General features: G+C 56.8%; 1 protein-coding gene and 1 long non-coding RNA gene across 3 annotated transcripts in view; one reads left to right on the top strand and one right to left on the bottom strand.

Moving 5' to 3' along the window:
• LOC143151184 (uncharacterized) overlaps nt 1-19298 on the bottom strand; it is a 157509-nt gene that overhangs the window by 16227 nt on the left and 121984 nt on the right. The window lies entirely within an intron of this gene.
• The window catches only part of Retn (retained), a 71477-nt gene that overhangs the window by 7665 nt on the left and 44514 nt on the right, over nt 1-19298 (top strand). The window contains exons 2-3 of one of the 2 annotated variants that reach the window (XM_076320054.1): nt 18216-18419; nt 18746-19096. In XM_076320054.1, the coding sequence (XP_076176169.1) occupies nt 18216-18419; nt 18746-19096 (555 nt within the window). Of the gene's footprint in view, nt 1-18215; nt 18420-18745; nt 19106-19298 lie in introns of both variants that reach the window. The other variant, XM_076320053.1, reaches the window with a different exon arrangement.

Genomic DNA, 19298 nt, shown 5'->3' with positions numbered 1-19298 from the left:
GGAACGAGACCTTTTAACATTATCTCGGGCGATCGGTATTCTTCGAAGCCATCGACGAGCCAACGAGTCGCGCGTATCCGAGGATTACGCTTCCTTTTCTCTCGCCCTGTTCAAACAATAGGAATAATTTCGTAGAAAGTGGCTGTCGCCGGTCAGCTCGGTCCGATGACTTTATAACTTCTGCAAGGACGGAAAGCCGTACCTTTTTTCCTTCGGTGACGTCACGACATTTTCATTTCCGAGGATGCTCGACGCGTAGCAGGTAGTTCCATAAAGTTTGCCATTTCTTCCCGAGGTTCTCGGAAACGGCCGGTCGTAACGAGCTTTCTTCACGGATTTTCGAATCCCGAGTGTTCGAAGGTCGTCGGGAATTTTTATTTCCCCGTCGTTACCGTTCTTATCGGAAATTGTCGTTTTTATTGCGTCTCGTTCGAACAACGGCGCGTTGTTCCCCCGAAACGTCGCCGACGTCTCGATTTTCCACGAATCGAAGCACGCGCGCGGGGACGGCGTTCCAGATTTTCCACGAAGCGAAAGTCATCGAGAGAGTTCGTTGCGCGGCGTGTATAACGGTAGTAAAATATTATGCCGCATCCACCTGCGTTATTGGCTCTTTTGTAATAATTATCCGCGCCCGGTGTACAGTCGGAACGAGTCTCGGGCTACGACCGAGACCGTGTTATTACACGAGTATAGATATTTATTGTATCCTCGATCGGATATAATAATCGTTCTCCCGCGGTAATCGCGAACGAACGAATCGGCAGCGCGGTTCGCGCGCGCCCTACTTTCGTACGAATAAATCCATGGATCGCGGCGGTAACGCGCCGGCTTTGTCGATGTCTTCCGTAATGGGATAGTCGCTCGTTCGCTCGTTCGTTCGTTCGCTCGCTCGTTCCCTCGGAGGATTACGCGCGGCAAGAATATCTCCCGGTCTTTTCGTTCGAACGAGGACGCGTCGTTTCGCGTTTGCGGGGACTTCGGTTTCGCGCCTTGGTCGTTAATTGCGCCGTTTCTTGCACCGGGGATAGCCGACTCGTCCGCGGCCGGTTCGATCGCAGCGGTGAGTTTTCCAGGGAGGTTGGGACAATTTACGATTCGATCGGACGGCAATTACGCCGGGGGTACGGGGACCGTTTCGAAGACGAGCCGATATCGGGCCGACACGAAAGATCGAAGGGTCCGAGGAATTAGCATCGTACGACTATAAGTCAGGGGACGTTCCGTTAGAGGGTAGGATTTCGGGAGGAAAGGGAAGAGTTGGAAGCAGTTTGCCTTCGCCGGGGAACCACGTCGAACCAACAGTTTTCCGTGATGGGCGGCACGATCGCGGGCCTAGATGGACGAGGACGATATCGATAGTCATTGTGTATCGAGAGCCCTCGTATCTCTTTTGGGATTATCGATCGAGCGACCCTCGCGGTTGGGGGTCTTAAGACGGTCGTAGGCCCCGTTATTCGCCTCCCGTGGACGGTCTCTCGACCGTCTCGTCGTTTCCTTCCTGACCGTAATTCTCCGTTGTTTACGCGCGTTCCACGTTGCTCGCGTCAACGAACAAAATGCATAGGTGCGAGAAGGAGACGCGCACGAACGAAATTTCCGCGCGTTGCACCGAGTCCGAGAAGACGTTCCTCCCCTCCGTAGCCCAAGTATCTTGTTTATTTTCCCGAGGACTCCCTATCGTATTTATGGAAGATCCTTGAGCGTTCTTCCGACGAATAACAGTCCAGCGTAGATATTACTTGGTAATTTTTCACGCGCGTCGGTGAAAATCACGCAGTCGGCTATTTTTTCCTTTTTTTCCTTTTTTCCTTTTTTCCTTTTTTCCTTTTTTCCGTCTGGGGTCGGCGCGCGTTCGCGCGTTCGCGCGTTCGCGCGTGCGCGCGTGCACACGTGCGCGCATACACACTCGCAGTCTCGCAAACTCGCAGGCTCGCGGTCGTTCCGGGCGACGACGATATTCCAACAATCGCGCAACGGTACACGCGCGGCCGCATTGTGTCGGCCGGCAGTCCGTCGTTTGTTCGTCTCTGCGGCAGCGATTGCATTCTGCCGGCAGAAGGCATCATTGTCGCCCGCGGAATACAATTAGCAGTAAATTAGCATACGCCATCGGGGCCGATAATAAAATCCTGCATATTATAACGATTGCATCGGATCTCACAATGCCGTTGTCGACCACAAATTATTAATTTAATGGCCGAGAACCGCACGGGCCGGCTACTCGAGAAGTGGAGTGAGGGAATTACGACTCCGGGAAGCGACGCGTCCGAATGGAAATTCTCTCCCCGTGCGGCGCGTTCCGCGTGGAAAAAATACCCGCGACACCGACTTTGTAACCGAGTAACGCGCTTCTTCGTTTCCCTCGAAATTGCGCGCGCGCACGCGGGTAACGTTTCTCGCGAGAGCCACCTGTTGTGTCGCGCCACATCGCGGCTCGAAGCTGCCCGCGTACGGGTAGTTTTTTCCTCAGGGGATTCGCGGTTCGCTCGCGCAAACGCGGAGAACGTCGGGAAGCGGTTAACGGTCCTTGGCAGCTCGGGGTACGCGGCTCGAACGGACGGATAAAAAGTAATCTCGGGCCCGAGAAGAAAGGAACGGTCGATGTTCCAGAAGGAACGAGAGGAGAGGGAGATATTTCGGAGGTTGCGCTTCGGGCCCGTGTCGCGCCATCAAACTTCGGAACGGGGGTTCGCCTCTTGACGTCTGGCGCGAGTTGCGTTCGCTCGTAAAGGCGTCTCGTAACTCGAGGCGTTATAGACATCGTCGGGGGTATATAAACGTCTCGTCCTATGTACTTACCGCGCATCCTCTCTCCCGTCCCTCGGCCCTCCTGCGCCGGGTTGCTTATGTACCGTCTCGCGAGTACATACCACACTCGCGCGAGTACCGAGGCGAACGCTATCCGCAGAATGCGCGTAACGGGCACTCGTAACTCGGGAGACGCGTCTTTGTAGTGGCGCGGCACTCGCGTATACCGTATCGGCATTATCGGCGTATACTCTGGACGCGTCGCCCGTTTCTTACGCGTTCGGACGTCGCGTTACGGAATGCGGCCGTAACGTACTCGTAACTCGAAAAACGTTGTTACGGCTGCTGCGGCTGCTGCGGCCGCTGCGGCCGCTGCTGCTGCTCGTCGCGGAAACTACTCGCGCGGCGGTAATGGCGCGGCGCGTAATTGGCCAGGGATTTAGTTGCGAGAGAGTTACGCGCCGCGAGTCCTCGAGACGTCTTCCCGAGCCCGCGAGTCCAGCAACGGCCGAATCGCGAATATTATCGCTCCGGGTGTTTCACGGCGGTTTTAGCACCGGACGGATCGATCGGGGACGCCGAACAACCGAGAAACGGAACACGGAGGATCGAGAAGGTACCTAGCCGCGTACCGGGTTTCGTCCGAAGCGGAGAAAAACGAAACCGTCGAAACGAAAACGCTCGACGAGGATAAATAATATAAATCTTCGTGACCGACGCGCAACGGCATCGGTTCTTCTCGGAAGCGAAGCGCAATCTCGGTAATATCTCGCAACGTATTTTAGCCCCGGGGACCAGCGTTCGTCCCGACGTTGCATCTCGGGTTGCTCCCGCTACCGACAACGTTTACGGCGCCGATACAAAGTTCCGTGACTCACGAGGTTGGAGCTCCGCTGAAAGCGTACCTCGCCGAGATATCCAAGATGGAACTCGAACGAGGTGGAACGAAACGGGGAAAGATCGCTAGGGAAGGATCGTTTCGAACGCATCGCTGGGGGCTGCCAAATCGCGCCGCCCCGTACCACGTTCGACGTTCCACGTTCCACGTTCGACGTTACGCGGCCTCGGGATTCGGGATTCGGGATTCGGGATTCGGGATCGAACGGGGATTGGAGGAATTCACCGGCAGTCCGATTCGCTCCTCTTTCCTCTTCCTGGCGTCTTTCCCAGAAGCAGGACATCGCGCCAACAGGAACAAAAGTTCGCTCGGCGAAGGATCGACGTAATCGTTATAATTAGAGATCGTAAAGCGTCGAAGAGAGCCGCTCGCGCCTCGATGAGAAAAGAAGGGCGGAAGGCGTTCGCAACGCGGGCCACTCGACCGAACGAAACTTTGTTCAACCTCGACGACCATAATTCCGAGGCGATGCACCGCCGGACGCGTTCGCAAAGTAAATCCCGTTGATCGCCGAGATCTCGCGAGAGGAGGAATTTTTCGTCCGCGATCCGGAACACCGGGGGAAGATCCTCGATTCTCGGCTCTGCGCCCCGAGAGAGGACCGACCACCTCCGGTAGGTTGCGCAGCTGCGACCGACCGAGAACCCGGAGAAGAGAAACCGTGCGAGGGACTCGCCGCTCTTCCGCTCGAGCGCGCAACTTTTTCGGTCCCCGCCAGACCGGGAGAGAGACTCGACGGGTTTAAAGCCGCAATTTGTCCGGTCGAAAGCCGACAATTAATGTAATTACGCGTTCAATGAGAATTACCGTGCGTCCAGCGGGGCTACCGCGGCCAGGGGCCAGGGGCCAGGGGCCAGGGGCCAGGGGCACGGGCACGGGCACGGGCACGGGCACGGGCACGGGCACTGCCAGGGCCGCGGCCGCGGCCGCAGCCGCTTCTTCCTCGCGATCTCGGATTTTTTGCGATCTCTGTTCGACCGTAAAACGAGAGAAGAGGAGTCGGTCGACGGAGCGGTATTATTTCCCGACTCGGCGTTCTCGCGGGCAAGGGCGAGCGTTCGCGCAAGTGGCACCCGGCACCGTCGAGGGGGCTCGAATTACCGTACAAAGGTAAATTTTCACGGTGACGGATGAAAAATTTGCGGCCAATCGCGTTCAGCCGCGCGCATCGCGTTGCAATCGTTACGGGCTGAGCTCGTATAAAGCTGCATATCAGCTTAAGGGGGGGTAAGGCTAACTCGATTAGTCGCATTATTGGTATCGGATAATATGCAGCGCAGGGGTTCCTACGGTACCGGGGCATATTAGTAACAGAATCCGTACAAGGCCGCCTCGTTTGATATTACCTACCTCACCGCGAGCGGTGGAGAGACGGGTGTGTTGCGTTTTCTTCGCGAGTAAACGGCGTACGATCGACCGCCGCCTAGACGACGCGTACGCGCGCGCGTACACCTACCTACGCGTACTTGTGCGCGTATACCTCGTAAATCGAAGCGTAAATTACGCCCCGGGGAAACGTATTGCCACCGTCGAGACGTCTCGGAAAAATATCATCCTTGTAAACTGTTTCGCGCTCCTTTTATCCGCCGCGATCCGCCTGACAAATTTCCGCCATTAAGACCCGCGTTCCACCTACTACGACTCCGAGCGTCTCCTCGGGATCTTTTATTTCTCCGCAACGGCGCTCTTAAAATATTTCCAGCCGAGAGAATTAAACGTTACAACGGTCGTTCGCGAACGAGATCCATCTATCGAGGAGAGAGGGAGGGAGGGAGGGAGGGAGGGAGGGAGGGAGGGAGGGAGGGTGAGTGGGAGGGAGCGAGCCTCCTCTTAAAAATAGAATCTTTCCTCGGGATCATCGAAGAAGACGAAACACCACCACGTGCGGGTGCACCGGGAGACAGGATCGACTTCGGAATGGTTTATTTCCGGCGGATGCGAGGAACGAGGGACGTTTCTCGGCCGGTTCGAACCTTTGGAGTCATCGATGGTCTCCGAGCGCCCGATGACGATTCCTCGCGTGTTCGTGTGCGTGCGCGGCCGGCAAAGGGCAACGGGTCCGCACGCACGAGCTGCGTGTCCGTGAGGTCGCGTGCTGACACCGCAACCTCCCCAACGCGCAGACCTTAAGTCTGTGGCGAGAAGCCCCGTGTTTACGGTATCTCGTTTCTTTCTCGTTTACCTCCTTCGCGCCCTGTACGCGAATTTCTCGGCCGCGGCGACTACTTTATTCGTTCGCTCGCGTCGCGGCTAATCGTTGCGCCCGCCGAAACGGGCTACCAAACGAAGCGCTCGTTCGACCACCTATCTCCGTCTCGCTTGGCACGAGTCCTCGCAGAGATACTCGTATCGCGAACCGATTCGATTCGAAAGACTTCGCGAAAGGCTTCGGTTCGAGGAACGATTCTCGACGGCGATCCGCAATTAACGCGCCCGTGCGAACAGAGAGCGTTTCGTCTTCGTCGAGTCTCCGTGGTCTCTAGACGGTAGCTGAGTAGACACCGCGTCCGCGTTTCCTCGAATTTCGTTGACGATCCCACCGATCGTATTCGCGTTCGTCGTTGGATGTTTTTCCATACATCGTCGCGGTTCCCGCTCGATCGCTCCTCCTCGAATACTTCGGTCGTTAAAATAGCAGCGGCCAGTTTGTCTCTACGTTCTACATCTATACGCGTAAATACGGGTACGCGGTCGTGTTTGACGCGGCAACGTCAACAGCACCCTGGAAGCTTTTACGGGCCAATATGTCACCTCTCTCTCGCTTTCTCGCGCATCTCCGCGCGTGCTCCGAACGAAACATAGTTTACGGACTCGCAGCGACCGCGCTGGCGTGCTTTATTATAAACACGCCTTTACGCGGTCTCCTCGAAGCCGCTGCCGAGCTCGACGGACTGGAAGGACCACCTCGGTAGCAGTCTCGTAACACCGATTCAACGCGGTTACGAGCCGCGATTTATGCGCGGTGTCCCGTTTCGTTCGATCCGTGCGAGTCGAACGGGAGGAGAAATTTCTTTTCCAGAGGGCCGCGCGGGACGATCGAAATTCTCTCTCTCTCTCTCTCGCTCTCTCGACACGGGCGACGATCCGAATCCGGTAGGTCGCGCGCGGCTCCTCTCGCGACGAGTGATTTATAGTTAGACGTATAGTTCGAGACTAATTTACGGTCGAGCGACGTTAAAAGTAATTCGAGGTGGCAGTTCCACCGGTAGATCGGCGTATTTCGTTTAAAATTGTCTATGGCGTCGAAATCGGTGTCGGCGAACGCGGCTGGGAAAAAAACTCGGCCGGTCCCTCGGACGCGGTGCAACGGTCGTTTCGGCGGTTCGACGAACGCTTCGCAAAAGCTCGACCGGGCCCGTTTTTCGACGAAAGGCTTCTCCCGTCCGTGACCGTTTCCGTACCGCATTCTCGATTTACGAAAATTCTTACTCGGATTTTCGCGGCGAAGAAACACGCGGATCGCGTTTCTCGCGGTACACGGATGTATCGTGTACGGTGCAACGTTTCGACTCGTTACTCGGAGCCGTATTCGATACTCGATCCGCGATGAACCGCTCTCACGGGACGAGCGCAAGGTTAAAGAGCCGTATAAAGTTATTCCACGAATTTTATCGGGACATTGCGTGACTGCGGATGTTCCTGAAACGTTGGTGGCGGTTAGTCCGTATAATAACCCACACAGGGATCGTCTTTGATCTCGTGTTTAGGTTACAGCGTCCCCGATAATTGGATTAATTAGCGTTTCTTTTTTTTTTTCCTTCTTTTTCGTCGACGGGATCCCTGTAATCTATCGGAGATTCTTCTCGGTAGCGGGTCGAACTTCTCTCGCGCAACGAGCGGTTTCGGCTCGAAGCCTGGTTATTTCCCTTCGAGAAACGATCGATCCACGGTGGGAAGTATCGCTCGTTTCGCGGTATCCTTCCACGCGAGTGAACGTGGATCGCGGGGACGTAAAAAATGGGGGTCGAACTCGGCCGGTTCTTCGATCCGAATCGCGCGCCGAGATCGACGCGATCTCCTTCCAGGTCGGTTCGCGACCGCGCATACGCGAACGACGATTGTATTATCCCGGTAGTTAATGCTATTTCGCGAGGCGAGTTTGACGAGTTTACGACGCGATTCTACGAGGGTACAAAACGGATGGACGGACGCGACCGACCGACCGACCGACCGACCGACCGACCAACCGACCGACCGACCGACCGACCGACCGACCGACCGGCCGCCCCGCGTCGCCCTCTCGGCCTCACCGGCGTCGTTGATTTATGCCCGACGTTACCTTTGCCAACGGATTTACATCCCGATATTTATTATTCGCAATATTATCGCGCGCAGCTTTATTGCGTTAGTCGAAAAGTCTCGAACGCGACGGGTTCGCTGTCCAGGTTGTGGCAGGAGGGCCTCCGCGCGTCGCTGGTCGTTCTTTTTCTTCTTTTCTTTCGCTTTGGTCGGAGTGTCTCGTTCGCGGTGCCTGCGGCCGTCACGCCCGATGCGATCTCTCGAAACGGCCGGCTTTTATCGAGCCACGACTCGAACCTCGCATTTGTCTCTCGAAAATCGCGAGGAGAGCCGCGCGTCGCGTTCGAACGTCGTCGAGCCGCTTCGAATTTCGGGGTTCGAGCGGTGTTTCGCGTACCGTCCGGGAGACCGTCCAGCCCCGGCTCGAGGCGATTCTACCGAAAATTCCACGCTATCGAAAACGAGAGCCTTCCGCGAAGGGAGCCCGGTTCCGCGCGAAATGGTCCTTTTCTCGAGGAGGCGCTCGTGTATCGTTAAATTAACGTTAAATAAACGGTTACGCGGAGGCGTAATTTCGAGCCGGGCTCGATTTCCGTGTGTATCCGAGCCGGGTAACCACGGACCGATTATTCGTTCAAGGATCCAAAGGAGCCACTGTCGGCTCCCGTTCTTTCGGCTCGGACACGCGATCGGCCATCGTCGTTGTCGTCGTCACCGTTCCCGCGTCCTCCTTTATTCCCTCGCGCCGACCGTTTCGCACCCCGGCCGGCTCGAATTCGACGAAAGACAAAGGGTACCTTTTTCTCCGGCCGAGGAAAATTTGAAGAAAATCGTTGCAACGATGACCCGGTTGCTCGCCGGAAGCGCTACACTCGTTAAATCGTATTTATCGCCGTCCGAGGGCTTGCGCAATTTCCGCGATCGACCGCGAGAGATACGACGACGTTCCGTCGCGTCGTAAATTGCGCGCGGACGAGTATTCTGCCTCGAAGCGTTCGTTTCGTTCGAAAACCTGTGCATTTCGAGAAATCGAGGACGAACGGAAGGCCGAGGAGGCGACCGAACGATCGAACGATCGATCGTTGATTCGATAGACGGTGCAATTCCCGGTGAGAAGGCAACGCGCCGAAACGTGGAGCGATTTCGGAAGGTTCGAAAGACGGTGCGCGCAGCGGGCACGCGCTGACTCTCGTAACGGCGGCGCGTTCCAAGGTCAAGGCTATTTCCTTCCACGAGCATCTGGTATCCTCTCTTGCTCCAGTTCTTCTCGAAAACCTCGTCGGAAGGAGCGTTGCGCGTGTTTGGAGATAAAGTTGGCGGTAAATAAACAGATCCAGGGGTATCGTCGAATCGATTCGAGAGATCGAAAAACGCGAGTATTTACTCGATCTTGTACCGCGTACCGCGTTTCCCTTTCGGCTCGATTTCTCGCTCCGATTCGTATCTGGGTTCGTATCTTTCGGTAGAAACATAGGTAGCGAGGAAACAGGGGTGGTAATCTCGGCCGGCTGCTTCCAGGATGTTCTTCGGCGAGTCGAGTGGAAAATGTTGCTCGTCGACGGTGTTTCTCTTATCTGGGAATGCGTCGCCGATAACTCGGAAAAATTACATCGGGAACACTTAAGAGCGGGCAACCGATGATCGCGCGGTGCTTTCGGTTTCCGTTCTCGAAAGAGAAATCGATTCGATTTCTACACCGATGCTCCTCCCGTTGGTTTCCCGAGTCTCGAAAAACGAGAGCGGAAACGCGTTCGAATTCGAGCTCTCGGAAGAAGAAGATCGCGTCGACGTCGCGGCGCGTCGCGTCGCGTCGCGTATGGGCAAGCCTCGTGGGTGTTGGTTAAAAATTCCTCCGATATCCGATGTCGTTGGCATTATTTCGAAACGCGCGCGTCGTCCCGGTCGTCGTCTCGGGGTCGCCGCGACGATCGATCTTACTTTTCGTTCGGCAGGGTTTTTATTTTATTTTCGTAGCGATGATAAATGCGCGGATTACGCGTTCGGAGCGAGCACCGCGAGGTATCAACGTTCAACGGTTCTTTGTTCTCGTCCTTTATTTTCCGGAGCGGTGGTCGGTTGTCACGGCCGGGTGGGGGTCGTTACGCGCGTATTTACACCCCGATTTCGAACGGAAAACAACGAGCGTCGTAAAAGCCGTGTAGCCGCGCGCGGAACGGGAATACCAAATATTTGTCGATGCCCGAAACAAAAGGTTCCGAGGAACGCGAAAGCGCGCGATTCGCCGTAACATCGAAAAACAATGGGCAAATCCGACGGCGGCTCGCGTCGGTAAGCTCGTTAAATTCCTCGAACGGCTTTCCAGTGATTCGTTCCGTTCTTACGAGCGCCGACCGAGGGAGAGTCCACAAGCATCTCGGTTATTCTAGGTTATGGTCTAAGACAGACGCTTTCGCGGAAGGAAAATCGGGGATTAGGACAGAGGAGGCAGAGAGAGGCAGAGGGAGGCAGAGGGAGGCAGAGGGAGGCCGAGAGAGCCGGAGTTAGGCCGAGGGAGCCGAGGAGCCGAGGAGCCGAGGAGCGAGCGAGCCGATCATGTGGTCGACAGATGGTGGCCTCCCGGTTCGTTGACAATAGATTTTCGGGATTTCCCGTTTATTCGAACCGTAGGACAGTTTCTACGAGACGTTGGTCGGACGCGTTAACGAATCGTTCCTCGATTCCGTGCTTTTCGTCGCTCTCGGTTCGCCTTTCCTCGGTTTTCCTCGTAAATCGACCGCACGTTCTTTAAGTACGCGAGTCCATTTGTCCCGCCTCGCGTTTCGGGGCGAAAAAATATTCCTTCTCGCGAGACGCAACGCATTCCGAGATAAAACGGAATTCACGATGTCTCTATAGAGGGTGTCGTCCCGAGGCAGGGCTCTTCCCGACGCCGTCTCGATCGCCGATTCGTGATACGCGCGAACGACGCTGGACGAGATAAGACAACGGCGCAGGGTGCTCGAACCGTTTCGCTCTAATGGACATTCCGTGCATACTCTCCGGGAATCTTACGTTTTCCATCCGGGCTTCCCGTCGAGGTTCGTCGCGATTTTTCGATAAACCGAACCGCATCGATGGAAAGCCTCGGGGTGCCGGCCCCTCGACGAACCGAACGAACGACCGAGCGTTCCTGCCGGAGAGACGGAGCGTAAAATCGCATCGCGAGGTTGTCCGTTGCGTAGCTCCGTTGGTAGCACGTGGTCTGGTACGATCGTTCGTGTCGGGCGCCGATGATTTCTCGAATTCTGTCCCCGCGATCCGTCCGTTGGAGAACGCGCTCGGCCCGCGTTATAAATAAAGTTTGCGCCTCGGAGGAATAATAGCCGATAAATTAATCGGAAATACGAATTCGTCATTGTCGCGAGCGCGACGCGTTCGACGCAACGATGCTAAATATCCGAACGCGATGCGGCGCGGTGCGGAGCGGTGCGGAGCGGTGCGGCCGGTCGGATCCCGAACGAGCGCTATTATTTATCGAGCCCGACGACCGACTCTCCTTTCCCGAGAAGCTTCCGTCGCGGCGGATCGACGCGCAACCTCGGCCGCGTGGGAGGCTCGCGCGATCTTTCGAGTCGCCGGTCGAGAAATCGGATCGAGAGATGGCGATACAGAAATACCGAATAGTTGTCTAAAAGTGTGTGACGGACGGACAGCTGGCCGTCATTAAAACCCCATTAGCAAGGAGCTCCCCTCTGGACCGCGTAACGCAGCCCCCGAGTTCTAACAATATCTCCTCACGACGCTCCGCCACCACCCACGCTATTAATATTGCTCTATACCCAGCCTCCCCCTCGGCGGGCAACGCGTCACACCCGCCCTCTCGAACACTCGCGTCCTCCTCGCGCCCTCCTCGCGGCCTCCTCGCGGCCTCCTCGCGCCCTCCTCGCACCGTTCCTCCGCGGAATTCGCATGGACGCGCCTCTTGGATTTAGATGACAATTATTGCTTCGTTCGCGCTCCGACCGCCTCCGTTCTTTGTGCCCCCGACCGCGAGAGAATGCCTTTCACCCGACAACGTTAACGAGGTAGTTTCGCGAACAGGTGTATTCGGCCGTCGAAGTCGATCGAGGACGCGATACTTTTCGATGTTTTCCCGATGGGCCGCGCGATCGCGGCTACGGAAATAAATGTTACGCTCGGTCCCGTGCAAAATTCCGGGCGAAATAAAGAGGCGTCTCGGGTCGCTCGACGAGCCCGATCGATCGATCGGGCCGGTTCTTCGAGTGGCTCGGCTCGACGCGAAAAGACGAAAGACGAAAGATCGTCCGGCCGGGTTGACCGAGTCGCTGTCCGTCGAACCGCGGTTCTCGAGGAAGGCGGGAATGTGGGTCAAGTTCGAAATAACTATACGGTACCGGAGACCTCTGGTCCGGGCGGCGCAGCGCGTCCGTCGCCGCTTTGGTGTTTACTCGGTCCGGAGCGCGGATCGCGGACCGCGGACCGCGGAACGCGAAGCTCGATCGTTTCCGCTGGTTCACGGGGGAGGTTTCTTTTTCTTCGTTCGGTTCGGGGCGGGATCGTCGGCAGGCAGGCAGGCAGGCAGGCAGGCAGGCAGGCAGGCAGGCAGGCGCGGTGCGGTGCGGTGCGGCGCGGCGTCGAGAGAAGTTGCCAACGATCGACGGTTGTTTCACAATGTCGTCGATACGGTCGGGTGGGGCGAACTCTCTCGACGGAACGAGAGTCGAGTTTCGGTCGCGCAATTTGTCGGGCGGCGTTCACGCACGGGGTCCGTGCGCAATAAAACGGTAAAAGGGTCGAAAGGCGGGAGGAGCGAGACGCGGTCGTGGCGCTTTCGAACAACAATAAGAGAGACGGAAGGAGTCGTCGAGGCCGCCCTTTCTCGCGTTTGCTCGCTCCAAGACCGAAATAAACGTTGCTCTCGGGTCTCCCGCTCGCTCTTACGAGGGACTCGGTGGCCGAGAACGACGGCCGGGAGGGGGCTGGGAACAAGAGGGAGAAGGAGAAAGAGATATCGGGGCTCTCTCGCCTTCGGTCTTTGTAGCGGCAGATCAAACTCGGCGGGTCATTAATTAAATCTGGCGGAGCAGCCATCGTCCGTCCGTCTTTCCACCGCGTCTCCGATTTACTTTACACGAAACGCGCCACGGTTATAAATATGGCTCTCGCGATGGGGACCCTTTTCCCCGAACTTGATCTTGCGGACCGCCCTCGGAGCCCGGGATACCGTACGAGCTCTCTCTCCCCCCGACGCGACGCCGATCGGGAGACAGCTTTTCTCGCGACGAACGTTCGAGTTCGCTCGAACCGATCGGCCGCAGAGTTCGACGACGGATACGCGAATCTCCGTAGCGAAATTCCTCCCGGCCGCGGACGCCCGGAGAAACATCGGGAGGGGAAAAGTTTACCGCTTCTTTTGGAAGCGAAGTGCCCCCTGCCAAGGCCGAGGGAGGTTGCGTAAGACCGGATCGATAAAAATAATTCTCGCGTCCGCCGCGAGTGGTTCGAGATCTCGAATCTGGCGAACACGTGGAACGGGACGCTCGCAGAAGACGGAGAGCCGAGCCGCGCGGCTCGCGATCGATTCCAGTCGTTTCGAGACCGGCCGGGATCGAGAGAACAAGAATCGTTCCCCGTACTCGCGTTTTCGTCGTATCGGGATCCCGTACGAACGGTTCCGCTCCGCTCCGTACCGTGCCGTGCCGCGCCATGCCGCGCCGCACCGCACCGCACCGCGACGATGTTCCCCGACGAGGTGTCCCGTAGGAAGCTTCGCCTAAATAGACAGCTTTGATCGATGCGCCTTCCCGGCGATATTGATAAATAAAGGCGATTACAGCGATGACGATTCCGATGGTCAATGAATTTATATACCTGACAAACGCCCTGCCCGAGCCGATAAATCAGCCCCTCCTCCCGTGTCCTCTCGCGTCCTCCCGCGTTCTCCCGCGTTCTCCCGCGTTCTCCCGCGTCCTCCCGCGTCCAACCGCGTCCTCCCGCGGCCCCGGCACGACGGTGACCGCCAGGGGTAATCTCTCAATCTAAATCGATCGATCTGCCAAAACGACTTCGATTCGTAGCTGTTTATCATCGGCCACTTATGAATTTATTTCACGAGCCGCACGAGTACACGAGTAGGTACTCGATGCGTGTACGTACACGAGAGAGAGAAAGAGATCCGGTGATGAAGCCGTGATCTCTACGTGGGAGCACCGCAGGGGATCTCAACGGAACTCGTGTAGATACTTAAACTTTCGTTTTTATTGCGCGTCGATGAACGCCGGGTCATTCGTTAAATCGTTGCGCCGCTCGCCTCCGCTTCTCCTTCGATGCGACGAACAGGACGCGCAGGTAAAACGGCTCTTTAAATTTCGTCGTATTTCGTCGAACGATCGTTTAGAGTCGTCCCGGCTCTTTCGTCCAGCGTGGGATTCGCGTTCTTTCGCGCAAACTTTCTTCGCGAGTTCCTTTCCCCCGCGCTACCGACCGGGGAAACGAGTTCGAGGCGACGCGTCTTTGCGTTCGTCGATTCACCGCTTTTCCATTTTCCGTAAAGATATTTTCGCGCCACGAGGAGACTTTCGATAACGAGCGATACCGTTCACGTTCGAAACGATGGCGGTCGTTGGTTCGAGTCGGCCGATTCGGAAAACGATCGAGGATCGTTTATCGCGCGACGCGGTGTTCCGGCCGCGCGATGTATCTCGCAACCGCGGCGAGCTCGAATTAATCGTCCGTGTAATACGCCCGGAATCGTATCGTTTCTTCGTTTTTCGACCCCCCTCCGTGCACCGGCTTGCACCCGGCTTGCACCCGGCTTGCACCCGGCACTTCGTCACGAAGACACCCACGAGCCTCGAGGCGAGACCGTATAGCCTTTTTAGCTCTCGAGCCTTTAACCTCCGTTTAATCTCGTCGCGTTGCCGCGAAGCGAGCCGACTCGTCCGACCGCGCGTTGTTCTTTCGTTCTTGGTCCGCTCGAGAGCTTCTTTTCGCGTGGAAATTTTTCATCGGCTCGCAAAACCGAGAACCGTGACGAACGTTCCGCGTCTCGGGAATCGATTCGAGCTGTCCCGGCGAGAAAGATCGAACTCTTTGATCTTCCGTGCCGCGTCTCTTTTAAGAATCTTTCGTACCTCGCGAACGATACGGGCGCGCGTCCTTCGACGCCGAGTCGGCGTCGACGAAGATCGACGAGCCGAAAAATGACTCGAGCTCGCGCGTCCGCGTTCCCGATAGAGAGCGCAAACTCTGGAAAAGCGGAAGGTTCTCGACGAACGCGCGACGATAATTAGAAAATTTAGAGACGCGCGCCGTCCGCAGCGCCTCGAGCGTTTAGGCGATGATTTACCGGCCGCGGCGCGAGCGGACACGCGCTCGCGCGAGTCTTTGTTAACGGAGCCACGGTTACACCCGCGAAGCGTGCAAACTATAAGGTATAAACAATAAAACAATCGTGGAGCGGCGGCGCGGCGATAAATCACGGCGGACTCGCGGTTATCTGCCGCGGCTCGTAAGGGATAACGCGTCGCGGCCCGGTCTCCGGTAAATTTAGCTATTGTCGTGCCCGGGATATATTAAATCTCGTTAAAACGTCTTCATGAGACCGAGGGGCGAGTTCGGAGGAAGCGACGTCGCGGTCCGTACAGGGTGTCCGGTTCGAAACGGTTCGGTCTCCGTTTCGAACGATAGGAAAGAAAAAGGTCGTTGGCGAAAGTCGGGCGATTTCGAGTCAGGGGGACGCGATACGGCGACGGTAGTTTCTCCGTGGGTGGAGACGGCGGCGTCTAAAACGAGATCGAGTCGGCAAATGCCCCGAAAAGGCTGCGGTGCGAACGCGTTAAAAATAGCGTCGAAAATTTCGCGCTAAACGGTTCTCCGAGAGCGTGGATCGGCGTTGACGTTTCCTCGATGCATCGCGGAGCACAGGTGTTTGCCTTTTGCGGCAAAACCGAGCTAACGAGACCGAGCGGTCGTCGTCGTCGTCGTCGTCGATCGCGCGGGACTCTCGATCCGCGCCGCGCCCCGCTCTGCTACGCGCGACTCGCTCGGAACGTGTTTTCGGTAGGCGAACCTACGAATTATGCAGGGACGCGATCGTCCGGAGGTATTCCCGGTGACAGAAACGTGGGAGTGATTCTCTTCTTCCAGAGGAAGAGCTGGCCGCGCCCACTTGTTTGCCCGGGGTAACAACAGTTTTACCCGAAGCTTTGGGTGGTACGGCTTAAGCCGTACGGGGACCGCTCTCTATTGATTTATTCGTTTCATCTCGAGCGTGTATCGCGAACGAGAAGAAGAGACAAACTCGAAGAGAATAAATGGATTGTTTGTTCCTCTTAAAGAAAGTCTTTCGTCGAATCGCGGGAAGGAGGTCCGCGCGTTGCGAAACGAGTCGCGAACCGACTTCCTTCTCGTCTGGCGGTTCGGCGTATCGTGGGTGTCGGCGCGGGTGAGAAACGGCCCTCGAAAATAGGGGTCCTCGCTCGGGGATTCGAGCACCTACGCGCCGAACGAGACGTTCGCTCCGCGTCGAAACAATGCCAGACACCCCGATTATCGTAACGACGGGACCGTCCTCGAGCACCCTCTTCGATCGTAGGATTCGCGCGGCCCGGGAATACCGATGCGAGACCGTTAACCGTCGTAATTCGTGTCCGCGGTCCTCTCTTTCTCTCGGTGGGACTTTCTACGCGCGTATCTTTCGCGAAACGGCTGGCTCGCGGCGGACACCTTTCCGAGAAACTTTCACGGCGCGTCTTATCGGAAAGAAACTCGCGACGTCGACTATTGCAAAGACATCGAACGAACGACGCGTTAACGCGTTAACGCGTTCGCTGTCGGCTGTCCCACATGCGGGTCGGGACAGTTTTACCGCGGGAGTCCTCGTTGAATATGCAACAAATATTGGCCGTGCGATTCGACCGAAAGCTTTCTCGAGAGCGTAAAACGCTCCCGCGAACCGCTCGGAATATTCCTCGCCGCGAAGAATCTTATCGTCTCCTCGAGAGGGGAATTTCGACCGATTCCCGTTCCCGGTCGATGGATCGGAACTCGAAGGAATACGAACTCGTTTCGTATTTGATTAGGATTCCATCGACCGCGAGCGAGCGGCCCTCGTTGACCACCGCGAAGGGTCAATATTATCGCACGTGCTCGAAACGCCGACAGAGGGACCCCGTCCTTGTATCTGGTGGTTTTTTCCGACCCCCTTCCACCCCGGTTGATCGCGATTCCATTTCGAATCGGGGCCGTGGTTGGTACACCCTGCGCGGCACCTGCGTTCCACGGGTATATATTTATCCAACTCCGCGTCCGCGTCCGCGTCCGCGTTCGGCTCCGTGTCCGCCCTTTTCAGGTAGACGGCTCGGAGACCGCGACATTTGAATGCGCTCGGGGATTCGATGAATCTATTTGCATGTCGGGAGCCGTGGATAAAGAAGCCCGCGCACCGCACCTCGACGAGAATCGGTGAACCTCGACTATCGAGAACCGTTTTCTCGCTCCGTTGGGGAAAGAATCCCCGTTTCCGTCGGACCGGTCGTTTCTTTCTTTCTTCCAACGGACTCGTTCTCGTTCTCGTTCTCGTTCGCGTCGCGAAATTGGAGGGGAGTTTTCGTATCGACGAGGTATCTCGAAGGGGTTACGGAGAAACGCGACCGGCTGCGTTCCGTCCTGCCCGCAGCAAACGGTAATAACCAATAACGCGTCGCGATACGATCGTGAGAAAGCAATTGTCGGTTTCGCGATAACGCCGATTTCGAAGCCGAAGCAACGGCTTTCGCGACTCGGAAGACGAGGCTCGAAAAACGAATCGACCGATGGACGGGGAGGAGAAAGAACCAAACGAACCGAACGAACGGATATCGGTCGGAAAAATAATTATCCGTTCGCGTTCGTCCGGGTATTGCGATAAACCGTGAAGCGATTGCGAGACGGAATCGATTAACGACGAAGACGACGAAACATCCGTTTTTTTCCGTCCCGTTTACGACGTCCATTTCCGTTCGCAGCAGTGTCACTTTGTATAGTTTTATCTGGGCACCGGTGCAACACGGGCACAGCCGTAAAACACTTATGACACCCGTAGCATAATAATGCTGCCCGATAGCGGGTATCGCGGCGTATATAACGCGGCTCATTCGCCATTTTCCTAATTAATGTTTAATGCCTCGATATCTGCCCTCTTTACCCACGCGATTGCACCCGAACGGTCGATACAGCGTATCGATGTTCCCAGGGTTTCCTTCGACCCGAACGAATACCAAACGAGTTCGCCGCTTTCCGTTCGTTCCCCGTTTTCCCTCGGAATCTCGGCCGAATTTCGCCCTCGACCCGACCGATCTAACCGGAGCGCTCGATCTGCTTTCAGTCGCACCAGGAGGAGGATTTGTCGGATCCGGACCTCCAGGACGAGGAGAGCGGGGAGGAGTTACCTCAGCAGCCGCTTCAGGGTAACACGCACTCTTCGTCGGACAATGCGTCCGTGCCGGCCGGTACACCCACTCCATTAACGCACTTGAACAGTCTGATGAGCACGCACCATCCGCACTTTCTGACGAAGCTCAAAATGGAGGTCAGTGAGAAAAGAGCGTAGTTTCCGCGCGGTCGGTTGCATTTTTACGGCTCGGTCGATGAATCGTCGCGATTGAGTCGGAACGCGGACGCCGATTGAGAAACGAGGCAGGACGGACAATCGGCGGCGTCGGCTTCGGCGTCGCGCGACGCGCAGTTATCTCCGTTAATTCGCGGGTAAACTTGGTCGTGAGAAAATTAAGCTCGTCGAAAATTAAGCGTTCGTCGTCCCGATAAGAGGTAGAAGAGGATCGCGCGGGGCGATCCTCCGCGCTTTCGATGCAACCAGGCCCTAATGGTGATCTCGATCTCGCTCCTTTTCCGCAGCAAAACGACGTGGACGCGTTGACCGGGAAAAGCGGGCTGGAGGCCCTGCAAGCGGCGATGGGCGCCGGCGCCGCCGGCGGGTTCAATCTGCCGTTCACGTTTCCACCGCCGGCCGCGTTTTTAACGCCGCAGCATCACGCGCAGAACAGCCACTCGCAGTCGGCCGTGATCGGCGCCGGTCTGGGGAATCAGATGACGTCCTCGGCCAGCTCGCATTCCAGCGAATCGTCGCAGGGCAGCGCGCGAAACGGCGGCGAACCTCGGGAGGGCAGCAATCATTCGCAGAACAACTCGACGGGAACGAATCACCAGCAGCAAACCAGCTGGAGCTTCGAAGAGCAGTTCAAACAGGTGCGTCAGGCAAGTACCTAAGTTCTCTGTATACATCCGCGTTCGTTGGTCCCTTTTATCGGGGCATCGCCGACCGAGAGCCGCGAATCCTCGAAACGGGCTCGATATCGGTCACGCGAACGATCTCGCGAGATCGTTGAATCAACGACGTCGAACCGCCTTCGAGAGACGGACGCACCGCTCGGTGTCTCGCGATACGCTC

The sequence above is a fragment of the Ptiloglossa arizonensis genome, chromosome 9 (assembly GCF_051014685.1).
Source record: "Ptiloglossa arizonensis isolate GNS036 chromosome 9, iyPtiAriz1_principal, whole genome shotgun sequence".
NCBI lineage: Eukaryota > Metazoa > Arthropoda > Insecta > Hymenoptera > Colletidae > Ptiloglossa > Ptiloglossa arizonensis.
The sequence above is the reverse complement of the archived record's forward strand: the minus strand, read 5'-3'. Positions and strand labels throughout refer to the sequence as shown.